The sequence below is a fragment of the Salmo salar genome, chromosome 29 (assembly GCF_965601325.2).
Source record: "Salmo salar chromosome 29, fSalSal1, whole genome shotgun sequence".
Taxonomy (NCBI): Eukaryota; Metazoa; Chordata; class Actinopteri; order Salmoniformes; family Salmonidae; genus Salmo; species Salmo salar.
The window spans coordinates 14,942,217-14,960,000 of NC_138319.1; the positions used below are offsets into that span (position 1 = coordinate 14,942,217).

Sequence of the window (17,784 nt, forward strand, 5' to 3'; positions counted from 1 at the left end):
GTTGAGCTCAGTCACAACTTGTGGCCATTTGATGGCGAGTGGGAATGGCAAACATTGCTTCATCTGCTGCTGAACGACAGCGCTGCATCGTGTGTGTCGCGGACTGATCTTCAAGAAAACTGCAGAAAAAAGATCAGTTAAACCGCGAAGCACACTGGCATCTCCCTCTCGCGCAGCAGCCAAACACCAGAGAGCCGCACTGAACGGAGAGCGCAGATGCACATGGCCAAATGAATTCGAGTAATTAATTAAATAATTATACAATTTACTCAGACACGTCGCAACCCACCATTAACAGGTCTTTGGGTTGCAACCCATTTTTTAAGAAAGGCTGATGTAGACTAGCCTACCCACACAGTCTACTCGCACTGTAGCTGCGAGCTATTGGCTAGAGTGGACGTGCCAAGACCAGAGTAGACACATTTGCTATTTAGGTTTTTGAGACAACTACCGGTACAGTTGAAAATGTGATGGAAACACATTGAACTTTAGATTTTTATTTTGTGTACAATACGTCATCACGCACTGATTTTTATCCGCAACAAGTCAGTTGTTGATTGTTTATTAAGTGGGAGTAAAATTGAATACATATTGTTGGCTACATATGGGTTTGTTGTAGGGAATTTCCACGCTTGCAATTGTAGAGGTATTATCTGTATCCGAGAAACAGAACCTTAATGAGCAAGTACCCCAGACACCAGTCATGGGGTCAATATCAAGTGCATTTGACTGCTTGGCATGGTGTTTACAAGGTAATTTATGTGAACTCATGTACATGTAGTCTGATCCTTCTCATTGAGGCTGGTGGGAGGACGAGCTCATTGTAAGGGCTGGAATGGAATTAATGGTACGGAGTCAAACGTGGTTTCATGTTTGATACCTTTCCATGAATTCCATTCCAGACATTGTAATCACTCCAACTCCATTCCAGACATGAGTTGCTCCTCCCACCAGCATCCACTGGTGAGTCTGTATCTCCCCCAACTTCACTCGTTGACTTCCTGTTTACCACTCAAACGCGCCCAGTGGGGGAGCCACCGCGTGGTTTTCCACATCAGATGCAAATGCTTAACTAATTTTAACTTTGACACAGCCATAGATTTACTTATCATTTGCACCTGTAGTAGTTTTTGGCTAGGTACGGTTGTGGCTAGATAGAGCACAGCTTTCCAACCTTAACCTCCTTCTCCTAAACCTGCTACATTAAGTAACTAACTGTATCTTAAGGAATTTCATTTGTTTTTGAGGCTTCACCTCACCAGCTGTGATTTGTTACCTGAATCAGTAAAATACCTCAAAACACCACTGTGTCTAAAGTGGTGTGCACTTTATCAGCTTTTAAACTACAAATACATTTATGGCTCAACCCCCGATGGTGCTCTGAAAGATAATGTATCATTGTGCCTACTGAAATTCAATACTTACCTGTTGCTAATTCTAATGCAGAATAGTTTGTGTGGCCTTTTACGTGAACATCTTGCCTACCCGTGAAATAAAATAACTCTTAAGTTAACTCAGACAAGACACCCATCACAAAGACAAGACACCCATCACAAAGATCGCTGTTTATTTTGTGTTAAACTAGTCTTCGATTAACAGTTCTCAGTAGAAATGTTCGCTACTTCCACCCACAACTTTTAGGCAGGGGTCCACAGGATGCTTTGTGTGCTACAGTGCCCTCCACAACTCTGGCCATCCATTTGCAAATTTTAAGTTCCATTACATTTCAAATGACTTCAACAGAAATATGTGAACACAACTCCAGCAATTCTTAGTTCTAACCCTCTGTTCAACCTAAGGAAATGCAAACATGGTTATTCTAATCTAAACCACCTGACCTTTTTATTTTTTCATATCAGTTCATGAGAGGAGATAGTGGTCAGGTGGTTTGGAGCCCAAGCGGAAAGATAGCAGGCACTGACTGAAGCTCTCCACAGGACCAGGGTTACATGTCATAGATCTGCTCTACAAACATTTCAATAAGTACAGAAACAATACACCTCATATTTGGAGAAGGAGCTTTGAGGGCAACTAACTATGGGGAGGATGGAGAAAGAGGGGTGAGTTCCTTTCTGCAGAATAGGGTAAACTTGAATGTCTTGCACTGAAGCAATTCAATGAACATAGGCGAACGCCAACAGGCCATACTTACTGTGGTCAATTACAGGCATTGGGTACAGAAGGGTCATTTTTGGGACGCTGTATCTAGTATCTCTTTGCACCTGTAACAATATGTCAGTCTATTTTTCATTTCCCACCTCTACACAATGATGTAAGTTCATGAACACTGGTGGAAACAAAGCCCTCAATGTAAAACAAAGGGCCGAATCCTCAGAATCCTGTAAAAAGTCAAAACATCTACCAAAGGAATGACTTCAGATTAGAAAGGAGGAGCTTTAATAACGGTTTTCCAATGTTAATAATCAAATTTTAAAACAGATGGGGCGCAAGTCGAACAGTGGATATGAAGGACAGTTAGTCAGTATAATCTTCTGACAAACTACAACTCAGCACTACATTCTTGAAGAGGAAAGGAGGTTGGTTTCTCTTTAAGTTGCGAGATCCAGGAGGCTGGCAACATACCATGAGACAACGAGCAAGTTTCTCTCTAGAGAACGAAGCAGTTTCCCTCTCTCGCTCTTTACAGTAAGGCCACTTTTAAATAGTCATTCTAAATGAGGACCATAACTTCTCTCCTGTGTCCACAGATCTTTGCAGGAGTCCCATTCTTGAGGAAAACAAAATCTTCAAGTTTCTAAGTGAAAGAGCCTGGTGGTCTTCTCGTCTGCAGGCCTGGTGTTTGCCCCACTCACCACCAAGAGCCAAAGCCCGCTCAACATGGTCACCACAGCTATGTGACTGAGGTAGTCTCCCCTCACGTGCCCAAACCATAACTCAAACACACCAACCAACCATGTGCAGTTTGGGTTATACCGATCTCGCAAAAAAATAGATCTATTCTCAACAACAGTTCGTAAATTCATCTCGCACTATTTTTTTCATTTTCTTCGATCCTCTGTGGCTTTATAATCAAAGCAAGTTGAAGTCCAGAGAGAAGTTGTACCACACAACTGCTGCTCTGAAAACAATCCACAAAAGACAACCGTACGTTGTCGTTTGCTGTTGTTGATGCTGCAGTGTCGTTCATATGGGTGTATCATATAGATTTTATATTTTTTTGTTTCAGTTAATCACTTGCCACAGCACTTTTGGATGTAGTCCTTCAGTTTTGCCAACCAGGTGCTTTGTGTATGTACTGTATATAATGCGTGTAGCTGTAAAGTGTGTCAGTTTATGTGGTTCACTGTGAGAGGTGTATGAGAGTGTGTATGTATGTATAATGCATGTATTGTACTGTGGTGTGAGGGAGAGAAGGTCCAGTGTGGTGGTGGCAGCAGCGCCAGCATTCGTTGTCAGGACTGCGCTGTAGTTAGGTACACAGCTGTAGTTCAGCTCCCTCTGGCGGCTGGGCAAGACCACGCTGGATGGGCGGGGGAGGGGAGGGGGGGGTTGGGGTGTGCTACTTGTCCCCCAAGATGGCGTACTGGTTACCGAGCTCCAACTGCTGCAGGGAGGCCCCACTGCCGCTTTCCTCTCGGCCACGGTTCTTGTGCTTCACCACCTCAAAGGTCTTCTCCATCTCCCTGTCTCTGAAAACCGAGCATTGGATATATTAATTAAACAAACTAAGACATTTCTAAACTACGTGTGCCCAGCTATGCATGTGTGTAAGATGAGTGATATTTAGAGGTACACTGACCTGCGTGTCTCAACATGCTTGGAGCCGGCCCCGAGTGAGGGGAACTGTGTGTCGCTGAAGATCTCAGGGGGCCCCTGATTGGGGCCACGCTTGGTGGTGGTCAGTCGGGCCCCTGGGGGCCGGTACACCCCAGAAGGCTTTGACTCAGGCACCTCTTCCACCTCTGTAGAGACAAGAGCAGAGAAGAGAACCAGTCAGTGAAAACGGAGGCAAGGCTCATTAGTAGTCCACATGAATTGCCAAAACTACTGTGTCTGTATGGGAGTAACACTTTAATACTACAATTAAGGGTGTGTGGAATTAATACACAGCGCGGAGTGAGGTATACCCACCAACAGAGGCAGCGGCAGGTGGCGGGGCACCAGACTTGTTCCAAGGCCCAGACATTTTGTCTCCACTGACCAGGATGATCTCTCCATCTTCACCGACCTCCTCCTCATACTCCTCTTCCTCCTTCTCATCACTGCCACAACCGCCAGAGAAAACAGAGTAAACAAAAACGTGCAACTAGTACATGTCATTAGGGGGGTGCCTACTATTTTCAGCCGACTGAATGAATGCGACCCCCCCCCCCCCAAAAACGTCAGCCTTACCTTATCTGGAGAGCCTGCAGTCTGAGTCCGCTGTAGTCCACCTCTTTCGCCTCAAACTCCTTCCACTCCTCATCCTCCTGCAGACAGAGCAATGCTCATCAGTTACACAACCCACTGACTGATGGTTTACCAATCCAAGGGTGTGTCTGTAAATTCAATCTGGAGTGCCAGAGTGCACCCTGGGCGTTCATAAATTCAGAGCGTGGTCAGATTGATTGTAAATTCACAACGTTTCGCTCCAGAGCGTACACTGGACACTCTGGCCGAGGAGTAGGTTTGAGCCGAGTGTTCAGACCTCACAACGGCAGTCAAGCACCCAAGCTAAATGGTTAACGTTGGCTAGCTACTTCCAGACACAAATGAGAACACCTCACTATTTTACTTGCCCTTGCAGAGCTGGTTAGGCTGTTATTCAGAGCGTTGGTGCCTAACTGTGCTGCTGGCAACAATTGAATTACGCTTTTTTGCTGACACTGACCATATTCAACGGGTGTTGTCCGTTCTTAAATTCATCAGTTATTATGTGCTCTGGCACACTCAGGACAAGAGTGCTCTGAAATTGGAGTAGATGGCCAGAGTGAATTTGCCAATGCACCCAAAGGATTCATACATTTGTGTCATATCAATCTCGATTGATCATGCAAACTTGGCCATGAAAATGAACGTTTGTCAAGGGTACAAATAAAATAGAAACTAGGCTCTAGATACAGGCCACGCCCTAACTTGGCATAGTCTCAAAACGTTATTACAACATCCCTGGAACGTGTCAACCTGAGAACCATGTTACTTGCATAAAATGCTAGCTACTAGTAACGTTATCGCCAGTAGGTTCTACTCTTTCTGTGCTTTTGTCTGCACAAAGGTTCTAAGTTTAACAACTGTAGTCCAGTCCCCATTTCCCAGGCCCAACCATCTGAACCCTCAGACGAATATTGCAGGCCTAAGCATCTAGCGAATGAGGCCAAATAGCTGGTACGTTAACGTTACTCGTCTTCCAATTTGACAGATGTCAAAAATAATTGATTAGCTAGTTAGTAAGCTAGATATATTTACATTCGTCATGACGCATTTTACTACAACGCTGGCTATATTTTCCAATAATATTGAAATTCGTCACGAGCCATGTTGCTGGCTAGCTAACTAATGTTAAGCCAGTCATATAATCCAATGTGTGCCAGTTTTCACCTGTCGAAAACATGCTAGCCACACTAACGTTTACCAGTTAGCTATCGTTGATCAATCGAGAAAGCTGACACTGGCGCGGCCTAAAGTCATCGAGAAATGTCTGCTCACCGTCTGGAATACATCGTGAGTTTGCAGTCTAGCTAAATTAGCTAGCTAGCGAACTGAATTATTGGATTGCTCTTTTAAGTAGCTACCCAATTGGCTAGGTAGCTAACTAAAACGTACACATTTCTCTCCATAAATCGTGCGTGAGGCCGGTGTAATAACTAGCAAGCCATTGTGTATTACCAAACAGTCATGGCATGAGTCATCATCGTTATCAGGCAAACTAGCTAGCAAACATTTTGACTTGGCTAGTAGTAGCAAGTAGCTTGCTGGCTAACTAGTACTAGCGCGGCGCTAGCTAACGTTACCTTCTCCGGCTGCGCATCTTGATTTTCGTTTTTCGTGCCCGACTTCTCCTTTTCCTTCTTGTTCTTTTTCAAGACAATTGGTGTGGGCCCAGCTGGAGCTTCTTTTCCCTTGCCTCCCTTTTCTTTCTTCTTCTTTTTATCCCTCTTGGCAAAGAAATCATCCAGGCTCTTCTCCGGAGCAGCACCACAAGTCTCTACATCCGCCATCTTCTTTCAGAAACAAACGCTATGCAAGGACAATCGTAAATTTCACAACGTCTCTATAACTCAGTTGAAGGGGAGGGATTAAATTGTTATTCGACCAGAGCAATCAAACAATTTCCCTTCTAGCGTGAAAAAGAAAATGTAGCTACTGTCTGACCGCCTGTCTTTCAATGTGCCACATTACCAATCTTTGGGGGCTGCGCTCGCTCACTGCTATTTGACAGGCAAATCGGATGTACAGCCAATACATACTTCTAGGATGCCCCGGATGAACATGAACAGAAACATAATGGACATGCTGAAGAACCAATGCACTGCAAATAAAACCCCCTTTAACCAATGAAATTGCATGTCTTTTTTATCGCCCTATCACAGTAGCCTGGTTGTAATCTGACACCACACCATGAGGTCTACTGTTAGTAGTGTGGTCCTCACTGATCAATTGATGGTACTGATCATTGACCAGTTGATCATGGAACCAGAGAGCAGCACTTAAACAAATCTTTATTTTATTAATGAGTTTACTTGTTTTCTCAAAGCCAGCATTCCAAGTCTTTACAGTAGAAATATTGTGGGAGCCTTGATGCGACCTTCGATGAAATACTTACTCCTGCTCTCCATTCAATGATAGTCTTCACTTTATATATTGTGTGCTTTCCACAGGCGTGATGCCACCGTGTGAAACTATGGGCTTAGCATGGGACTGGGCTGTCCATAGAGAAGCTTTCCTCTATTAGGTCTACTATGACTATTGGGCAGAACAATGACCCAACACACGTCCAGGCCCACGAGTATATTTTGTGTAAAGGGCCTACATGGTCCCATCCTAGGGTAGTTGAAACCTCTTACATAATAGTCAAACAATGACAACAAATTACACTGAATATTAGCGTATTTATTAGTGATAGGAGAAAGCGGTAGGTCATCAACGCACCCCAAGTAGTGAAGCTCTCTAGTTAAGCATTAGCAAAGTGTAGGCTTTATCCAATGACAGTGAGGCCATGTATAGAATGGCCACTAGCCAGATCCAGCAGAGATGAACAGAGAACATTCTAGTCAATGGTTTAGCTGGGGTCAGCAAGGCACTGACACATTGCTTTGTCACAGAGGTTTAATGTACATCTGTCTTCTTACCCATCTGTCTGCAGCAAGTGGTAATGATTCTTCTCTCATTTTTTAGTTAATGGACAATTCAAATTAAGATAGCCTTGTGTAGCGTAGAAGGTTGATCATATAAAATACCAATTGGCAGTGGCACAATTTCTCAGTACTATGCAGTTACTATGCAATTAATATGCAACTAAAACAGTCTTCATGGATGAGTGGAAGAAGTAAAATAGATGAATAGTCAGTAAGACACTGAGAAGGTTCAAAGCTTTTCTCTTTTATTGCTCAGCAGTAAAAATGACAGTGTATGTTACGATACAAAAAAATACATGACGCTGGACACAAGATACTGCCCCTCCTCTCCATTCTACATTTAGCAAAATACCCATTATCTAGTATGGCACCTCATGCCCATTGCAGCAACACTGAGTATACAAAACATTATGAACTCCTGCTCTTTCCATGACATAGACTGGCCAGGTGTATCCAGGTGAAAGCAATGATCCCTTACTGATGTCACTTGTTAAATTCACTTCAATCAGTGTAGATGAAGGGGAAGAGACAGGTTAAAGAATGATTTTTAAGCCTTGAGACAATTAAGACATGGATTGTGTATGTGTGTCATTCAGATGGTGAATGGGCAGGACAAAAATGTAAGTGCCTTTGAACAGGGTTTGGTAGTAGGTGCCAGGCGCACCAGTTTGTATCAAGAACTGCAACACTGCTGGGTTTTTCCACACTCAACAGTTTCCTGTGTGTATCAAGAATGGTCCACCAACCAGACGACATCCAGCCAACTTGACACAGCTGTGGGAAGCTTTGGAGTCAACATGGGCCAGCATCCCTGTGGAACACTTTTGACACCTTGTAGAGTCCATGCCCCGACGAATTGAGTGTCTTCTGAGGGCAAAGTGGGGAGGGGTGCACCTTAATATTAGGAAGGTGTTCCTAATGTTTGGTATACTCAGTGTATATCCAATAGATTGATAACACATTCAACATAACGATAATTCAACAAAACTTTCAAACACAGGGTAGTATGATTTAACAGATCAGCGTGACACAATGTGACAAGCAGAGGCAGTAACAAAAGGCAGCATTTAGCAACTACAAACATGTGACAAAGCAAAAGTAAAGCATGATACACAAATCGATTTGATAATGAAACAAAATATGTATGTTTGATTAAACTCTGCCACTGTATGTGCTCACAGTAAATATTCAGGATAAAATATTATCTCAGCATTTTCATTGGTCATGATTTCTACGGCATTTTTTATTTTTACATCCAGAAATTAAATCAAATATCATTCAATATCTGTACATTACAGTAATAAACACAATTTACTCTCATGGACAAATACTGTACTTATGGAGGGAGATTATGATATGTTTGGTCTCAAAATATTAAGGTTAGAGAGGGCTAACGTTAAACAAACATCATTGACTGCCAAAACCAGAACCCACTCCATAACACAAATCCATACAGACAAACAGACAGAGAGATACACACAGATAGACAGGCACACACACACTTCATACACCGCCACACACACACACACACACACATAGTCACACACACATAGTCACACACACATAGTCTCTCACACACACACACACACACACACACACACACACACACACACACACACACACACACACACACACACACACACACACACACACACACACACACACACACACACACACACACAGCTTGACAAAGGGAGTTAAGACATGTACGTGGTCCCTCAACAGAGAGGCTGGTGACACGCGAGGGGGAAAGTCCATTTGGTCTATTCAGATACAACGCTATACCCTTTGGGCACTCTCTACTAAAACCTGGCCTCACAAACCTTGCCCTAAACCTCCGTATCCCCTCAAGTACGTAGGTACAGAATTCAAGTTCAACAGGCTTTTCAGTAAGTATTTTGGGTTTGATTTTTAAGAAAATGAAACATAACGTTCTTACATAATATATTTTCTCTAAAGCAGAATTCAAGTGGCCACGTCCACAATGCTCTCACCATCAAGCCACTGTAACAAAACGCAAATCACACATACTCCGTAGATTATAAAGACATAAAAACCATTATCACAATTAAGCTTTTGTAGAAAATGTACATCAGAAAAATACGCAGGCAAACCCTCATAGTAAATAGTGTCTGTTTTTAGCTCTTCTCTTAGTCTCGTTTATGTATTCATAATATACAGTATAAAGTGGGGGTCTCTGAAGTTAACTACATGTATAAAAATGACAACGACAGGGAGAAAAGGGCGGGGGACATTTATTTTGAAAGTCAGACTTTTATTTTTGACAGTCTTGTACTGGTGGTATCAGGACATGGCCACCAGACCAGCATCTGTCCGCTCTAGATGTCACAGGCCTTCTCTCTGTTGATGAACAGGGTCTCCTGGCAGAAAGGGTTAACCAGCACCACCCCACTGTCGCTGTAGTCTCCATTAGGAGGTAGGCACGTCTCCTGCTCCTGAAACACACGCACACAGACGCACACAGACACGCACACACGCAGGCACACATGCATGCACGCACATACAAAACACACAACACACAAAGGCTAGTGAGATTCAGGACAGAGTGTTTTGTGACTTAGGAGACACAAACAATTCTCTGGGCTTGGGGTCTGAATCGTATGTAGTAGAAAGATGAGGACAAAAGATGGCTGACTGATTAAGCTAGCAGAAAGAACACAGAGAGACAAAAAAGGAGGGAAAGAGGGAGGGGAGTTGAACAGGCTACACAACAGAGAAAATAAGTAAAGAAGGGAAGGGGAGACAGCAGAACACAGCAACACAGCAGAGGGAGGGAGGAGTGGGAGAGGGAGAGGGGGAGAGAGACAGAGGAGAGTTAGTAGAGGGAGGGAGAGGGAGACAGAGAAATGGTGGCAGTGACTCAGCTAAAAAGACAGAACAGGGGGTGGGGGAGAAAAAGCAGAAAAAAACAGAGTGATTCAGAAGAACGAGCCTTACAGAAAGAGAGGGGACGGGAAGAGGTACATTCTAGCTGGCAATACCCCAAACCCTAACATCAACACATCACTGTATATAGTACTTGAACTATTGTAAGGATGATACACTAGGTTGCACTGGAAAAAGGCTATTGGGCAAACATAGATATTGACAGTAACAGCCATATAGATAAATCAATTCACGATTCATCTCTATTGTAACAGCATCAGCAAAGCTAGAGGCACTTTAGGGGAATTATAAGGAAAGACAAAGATGGAGGGAGGGATGAGGCAGCGCTACAGTGGGAGGAATAAAATAGGGACGCAACACAACACCTGTGTGTCACCACGGACACCCTAAACACCTTCCAACCTCGGCATTCCCCTCCTGCACCACGGGAGGAGGCATTGATGGAGAGAGAGCGACGGAGTGAGCAAAAAGAGAGGACAAATCAGAAATAGAGGTGTGGTCAGTATGCAGATGAGAAATGATGCGGAGAGCCGATGAGACATGCTGATTTCATAGCGACAAAAATATGTCCGTAGAGTGAATTGAAATGCGACGGACTACACCAGGGATAAGCAACTTTGATGGGGGCCACAAAAAAATCTGTAATCATCAAGAGGGGCCGCAGTGGCTTGCGGGTCTGCTACCCACATCTATACCCACACATACAGTGTTTTGTGGGCCCTAAGTACCCCCCACCCAGTTGCCCATCCCTGAACAATGCAAAGGATAAGCTAACGGTCTAAAATTACCCCAAAATGATGAGTTGAAGTTTTGGCTGTAATCTTACAGCAGAGGGCACTATAGTCCACATATATAGTCCACATATATAGTCCACATATATAGTCCACATATATAGTCCACATATATAGTCCACATATATAGTCCATATATATAGTCCACATATATAGTCCACATATATAGTCCACATATATAGTCCACTGTAACCAATATGTTGACCTCACATCTACTAAAGCACTCTAGCTACTTGGCAACAACACTGCTCACTTATTGACATGTTTTGTATCATTAGTGAATTCTGAAGAACATCTAGTTGAGGAACTTGGAGGATTGGAGGAGCCCACATTTGTAATGCCTGTACAAACATCGGCTGTATATTCAGAAAATCCCTTATTTCTTAACTCTAGTCTATGCCATCACACAGATTATGTCAATTTGACCAAATGTCAATTATACCAGTCCAGGCTTCACAACAACCATACATATCGGCCCCTTTCAGTCTATATAATACATCCCCTGTAGAGGAATTGAGTGCCAGATTGGGGGGGCTGTAACTTACATACAGGCCCTTCCACTGAAGAGAAACATTTCTCATTTCCTACAGGAATTCCTGTTTGAGCTTTATAATAAGATTGTCAGTGACATCAGGAATAGACGTACCTCAGCGTTGTCTAGGGACGTGATCTCCCGAGGCAGCTCCACCGCATGTCTGTTGAAGTAGTCCATGGTGATGGCATTGTTCCAGTAGCTCAGGTTGTTCTCCTGGCTTGAAGACTTCTTCTTCCTCCTCATACAGCACACAGTCAGCAGGACAGCTGGAGGGGGAGGGAGAGAGAGAGGGGGGGGGGGGAGTCAGTACATATAACCTCTAATACATCAATCCAAGGTCTTTCATTATGTATCACAGTGTTTCAGTGGATACGGTGGTCGGTATGAAAGTGATTTCAGCCGCAGAGAAGTGTTGGTTAGACTCCTACTGACACAAACACTTCTCTAACCTCTTGTCACCAGAGCCTTCGTCAGCCTGCTATTTGATACTCACAGCATGAGGTCACAGGCACACTGATAGCCAACACGATCCACATGATGTCCATCTTGCTCAGGCAGATGGTGGCGCGGGACAGCGGCGAGTCCATAGCGGGGCCAGAGCCGTTGCCTGGACCCCAGGGGTCCCTGGTGGTGGCGGGGACCAGGCGGTTCAAAAAGTTCTCGCTGGCCGTGGAGGGCGGCTCCGTAGGGGACGAGCTGTTCCACTGGGAGGAGGGGTTCTTGCTAGGGCTGCCCTCCACACTGCCGTTATGAAAAGTGCCATTGCCAAGTGGGCTTTGTGGGCCAAGGGGGGCATCGTCTGTTGTTGTACCCTGAGGGAGGAGAGAGGGGCCCCCGCCGCTGCCAGTCTCCTGGGCTGTGGTGTCATTGGTTATGGTACCATTGGTGGAGACAGGGCTGGACTTTGGGGCCAGACTGGCATGGGTCAGGGAGGGGGGAGATGGAGAGGTGGGGGCCGGGGAGGGGGGCTTGTCTGGTGGGCTCTCTTTTGGAGAGGCAGACAACTCTGTTTTGAGCCCCCTGGTGGGCCTTTCGTTGACCATGAGGTGCCCCCCCCGTAGGGTGATGGCGTGGGGTCGGGACAGCTCGGGCGTGGCTTCAACATGCTCCCTGAGGGTCTGATCTAGAGCAGCATCCACTGAGGAAGAGGAGGAGAGGGAGGAAGGCTGCAGCTCAGTGGTGAAGTCCTGCTGACTGGGTTCTGTGGCCGCCTCGTCATTCCCCTCCAGGTGGGCCTGCGTGTGTGTGGGGGACGGGAGACCACCAAGCTCCGGGTCAAGAGTATGCCCTCTCTCTGTGAGTGGGCTGGGCACAGGAGGAGCCAGGGCAGCCCCAGAGTCTGAAGCCACCTCACTATGCGGGCCACCAGAGCTGGTAGGGCTAGGAGGGCTGTTGCCCTGGTTAACACTGACAGTATCTGGGCTACGGGCTTTATTTACACTGAACGAGTTGGGCATGAGGCCCTGATCTGCACTGAGAGAACTGGAGCTGTGGCCCGGGTTGAGAGCACTAGAGCTGGGGGAGTGGGCCTGCTTGACTGGGCTGGGGCTGACAGAGCTAAGGCCAGCGTCTTGGTTTACTCTCACAGAGCTCACAGTGTTAGGACTGACAGTAGCTGCAGCTTGAATGAGGCTGTCTCTACTGGGTGGCGTTACAATGTGTGCCAGGCTGGTGTTGTGGTTTAGATGCCAGCCCCAAGAGCTGTGGGATGCGGTGGGCTGTATGATGCCCGTGGGCATTGCCCCTCCCTGTGGGGACCACGAGTCCCCGCTGCTGGAGCCCTCCTGCTGCCAGTCTTGGGGGGCCAGGGCCGAGAGCGGGTTAGGGGGGCTGCTGTGGGGCGCTGCCATGGAGACAGGGTCCTGGGGGGTCCGGCTGGGGTACAGCTCCTGGGTAGAAGACACCAGGCCCACTGGCACAGCCAGGATCACTAGGACACCTACAGAGATGGAGGGAGAGAGGGAGAAAGACAGAAAGAGAGAGTGTGAGAGAGAGGGAGGGAGAATTATTAGAAAGAATGTGTGTGTGCGTGCAAGTATGCATGTCTGAGTGTGTGTGTGTGTCTGAGTGTGTGTGTGTGTGTCTGAGTGTGTGTGTGCAGGTCTGTCTACCATTTCTCCCGAGGTTCCCTGCTTAGCATATTGAGGCACAAACGCTGAGGCCGAGGAGCTGCAATAGGCTGTTTATGAGTCAGGGAGGAATCTTACAACCTGTCTTGCATCCATTAAAACTCATCACGCCTTAATCAACTGCCTGCACTGTGTTTGTCACTCGCCTGGTTTAACTAGATTGCTTTATTAACCTCATAATGCAGTGTGTGTGTGTTTGTGTCAGTGTGTGTGTTTGTGTCAGTGTGTGTTTGTTCGTGTGTGTCTGTATGCGTGTTTGTGTCGAGTCTGTGTGCATGCCTGTGCGTCTGTGTGTGTGTGTGTGTGTGTGTGTGTGTGTGTGTGTGTGTGTGTGTGTGTGTGTGTGTGTGTGTGTGTGTGTGTGTGTGTGTGTGGCAGACAGGTTGAGGACTAGTGGCACCTCTTGTCTGTCGAGAAACTTGCCCTAATTGTGCCAGCATGACTGAGCTTGCCACACACACATCAAATGCAAGAAGGCATCCTGACGGGAACAGAAACACGCAGCAGTTATTGTGTTGATTCTGAGGTGACGCTAAGCCACATCTGAGAGGTCTGCAGCGGGAGAAAGATACAGATAGAGAGATGGATGACAGACAAAGAATCAAAAAGCATCTGATGTTTTCGTATGTTCAAAAACCCGACAGCTTCACTCTAACCAGCCAGGACCCATAGGAAGGCAATGTAGCAACTAGCTATCAGAAGCTACCTAGGGGAGAACCATGTCACACTGTTACATTATCTACGAGGGAGGGAGGGAGGGAGGGAGGGAGGGAGGGAGAGAGAAACTCAGAGGAGACTGGCGGGAGCTCATTCATTTCCCTCTGCTCCTTTCCCACCTTGTCTTATTGACACAGTTAAACATGGATATTGTGAACACATCAATACCGGCCGGGGGGGGGGGGGGGGGGGGGTTAGTTCTATGCTCACCACTGGTGAATGCTGCGTTAGTTAGCACAAAGGCAGGCAGGCGGTAGCAACAAAGCGCTAGCTAGCAAAGCCGTTGTTTTACATGAGAAGAATAATAAGATATTTCATCATAGCTTGTTTTTCAAAGGCTACCCAGTGGTTAGCGGGAAGGAAGAAAGGACTGATATGAAAGAGACACAAGAGAATGAAACATAAACTTGTAGAAAAAAGGATCTATCTAGAACCTGAAAGGGTTCTTCGGCTGTCCCCACAGTATAACCCTTTGAAGAACCTTATTTGGTTCCAGGTAGAACCATTTTGGGTTCCATATAGAACTCTTTCCACAGAGGGTTCGACATGGAACCCAAAAGGGTTTAACCTGGAACCAAAAAGGGTTCTACCTGGAGCCAAAAAGGGTTCTACCTGGAGCCAAAAAGGGTTCTCCTGTGGGAACAGCCAAATAACCTTTTTTTTGTGTACTTTTACCCCTTTTTCTCCCCAATTTCGTGGTATCCAATTGGTAGTTACAGTCTTGTCTCATCGCTGCAACTCCCCTACGGACTCAGGAGAGGCGAAGGTCGAGAGCCATGCGTCCTCCGAAACACGACCCTGCCAAGCCGCACTGCTTCTTGACACACTGCTCACTTAACCCGGAAGCCCAAAGTCAGCTTGCAGGCGCCCGGCCCGCCACAAGGAGTTGCTAGAGCACGATGGGACAAGGAAATCCTGGCCGGCCAAACCCTCCCCTAACCCAGAACGACGCTGGGCCAATTGTGTGCCGCCTCATGGGTCTCCCGGTCACGGCTGGCTGTGACACAGCCAGGGATCTAACCCAGGTCTGTAGTGACGGTTCAAGCACGGCGATGCAGTGCCTTAGACCGCTGCGGCACCCTGGAGTCCTGAAGAACCCTTTAACTATTTTATTTCTAAGAGTATAGATGAAAAACTCTGTGTGTATTGAGGAGTGTTGGGGAGAAAGTGAAAGAGAGAGAAGAAAAAGAGAGGATGTTAAAGGAGCTGAAAAGACAGACAGAACAGTGTTAGACCTACAGTCAATAAGACTCACATTTTGCAGTTCTTCCAAATAGTATTTTCATTCCTCGTGATTCTGTTCTACAAGTCAGTTACGACTATTCACTACGAAAGGCTATTTATTCTGTCCTTATTCTTAGTATTAGTCAGATTCTTAGCCTTATTCTTAGTCTCACTGAGCTGCTACACCTTTAGATGTGCCTCACCTTAGGTGGGACAACTCACACACAGGAAAGCAGCTGGGGCGCCTGGCTTCTCTACGCTTTGGAAACACACCACCAACCCACACAATCAGTCACACACACACACACACACACACACACACACACACACACACACACACACACACACACACACACACACACACACACACACACACACACACACAGATTCTCAATGCTACCCATATGACCCAGGTGTTGAAGCTATCGTATCACCATGGTGCTGCCTCGGTAACTATGGAAACCAAGTTTCCGTTTTACAAACGTGGGGAGTGAAGAGATGGGCGACAGAGCCAGGGAGAGGTGGGAAAACTACTACATATACTGTAATACTGTATGTACAGATGGAGAAAATAAAATATAGAAATAAATAAAAGAAGATAAGTATGATCAAGGAGAAAGAATAGTATTATGAGAAAGAATAGTATTATGATAAAGAATAGTATTATGAGAAAGAATAGCATTATGATAAAGAATAGCATTATGATAAAGAATAGTATTATGAGAAAGAATAGCATTATGAGAAAGAATAGCATTATGATAAAGAATAGTATTATGAGAAAGAATAGCATTATGAGAAAGAATAGTATTATGAGAAAGAATAGTATTATGAGAAAGAATAGCATTATGATAAAGAATAGTATTATGAGAAAGAATAGCATTATGAGAAAGAATAGCATTATGATAAAGAATAGTATTATGAGAAAGAATAGCATTAAGAGAAAGAATAGTATTATGAGAAAGAATAGTATTATGATAAAGAATAGTATTATGAGAAAGAATAGCATTATGATAAAGAATAGCATTATGAGAAAGAATAGTATTATGAGAAAGAATAGTATTATGAGAAAGAATAGTATTATGAGAAAGAATAGTATTATGAGAAAGAATAGCATTATGAGAAAGAATAGCATTATGAGAAAGAATAGTATTATGAGAAAGAATAGTATTATGAGAAAGAATAGTATTATGAGAAAGAATAGCATTATGATAAAGAATAGTATTATGAGAAAGAATAGTATTATGAGAAAGAATAGCATTATGAGAAAGAATAGTATTATGAGAAAGAATAGTATTATGAGAAAGAATAGTATTATGAGAAAGAATAGTATTATGATAAAGAATAGTATTATGAGAAAGAATAGTATTATGATAAAGAATAGTATTATGAGAAAGAATAGCATTATGAGGGTACCAGCACACGTCCACAATCTCAAACACTGTACTGATAGAATAGTAACCCCTCTTAACTCCATCATATACCAATACTCAGCATCACATATCCCTATACACTCGTTTCCTTCAGTCCATTATGTGATCCAATACCATGCAAAGGCCTGGAAGCATAGGCCGTTTAAACGTTATCTTAATGTGCGTCCCAAATGGCACCCTATTCCCTATATAGTGCACTTCTTTTGATCAGGGCCCACAGGGCTCTGGTCAAAAAAATTATGCACCACATAGGGAATAGGCTGCCATTTGGGACACAGCCACTATCAAAGCTTCTCCGGCTCGCAGGGTACTGTATGAGAGGGTCCTCTTTCCTCTACCTTCTATTTACCAAGCCTGTCACGTCCCTAATGCAGAGAGGAGCCTATTCCAGACACTCCAGACCCATAACCGGGAGATAACAAAGACAGGATAGTTTGATTTATGACTGGTGCTCTCAAGAGAGACGGTCGCAAGGCAGGGAGACCATATACTCTCTCAGAAATAGCCCAACTCACCCTAGGATTTGTAAGCTCATATTTAGACCCATTGTTGAATTCTGATGGTGGTATGTTGACCCCTGGTCTCCCCAGCCCTTTGTTGCTGTATTCAATCCTCCAACACGCACAAACATAATACATTATACTGTGCATGTTTTTCTGTGACATATAGCTAAAGTTCCGTCCACAGAGAGTAGAGTTGATAACTATAATGTTGATGGTGGGAGGCTGTTAGTAGACAGCTTATGCTACTGTGTTA

The 17,784-nt window shown here is 44.9% G+C and overlaps 2 protein-coding genes across 3 annotated transcripts in view; both read right to left on the bottom strand.

Moving 5' to 3' along the window:
* Positions 1 to 1,550: 1,550 nt before the first annotated feature.
* LOC100380682 (protein CDV3 homolog) lies at positions 1,551 to 6,393 on the bottom strand. The gene is made up of 5 exons (XM_014180902.3): positions 5,952 to 6,393; positions 4,354 to 4,430; positions 4,093 to 4,223; positions 3,761 to 3,923; positions 1,551 to 3,650 (listed from the first exon to the last, which is right to left on the bottom strand). Exons 1-5 carry the CDS (start codon positions 6,156 to 6,158, stop codon positions 3,521 to 3,523), a joined length of 708 nt encoding a protein of 235 aa, XP_014036377.3. The 5' UTR covers positions 6,159 to 6,393; the 3' UTR covers positions 1,551 to 3,520.
* Positions 6,394 to 7,523: 1,130 nt separating this feature from the next.
* The window catches only part of LOC106590184 (uncharacterized), a 65,619-nt gene continuing 55,358 nt past the window's right edge, over positions 7,524 to 17,784 (bottom strand). For both annotated transcript variants that reach the window (XM_082970701.1, XM_082970702.1), the window contains exons 3-5: positions 12,022 to 13,467; positions 11,640 to 11,794; positions 7,524 to 9,751 (exon numbers count right to left, since the gene is read on the bottom strand). In XM_082970701.1, the coding sequence (XP_082826827.1) occupies positions 9,635 to 9,751; positions 11,640 to 11,794; positions 12,022 to 13,467 (1,718 nt within the window). In that variant the 3' untranslated portion in view covers positions 7,524 to 9,634. The remainder of the gene's footprint in view (positions 9,752 to 11,639; positions 11,795 to 12,021; positions 13,468 to 17,784) is intronic.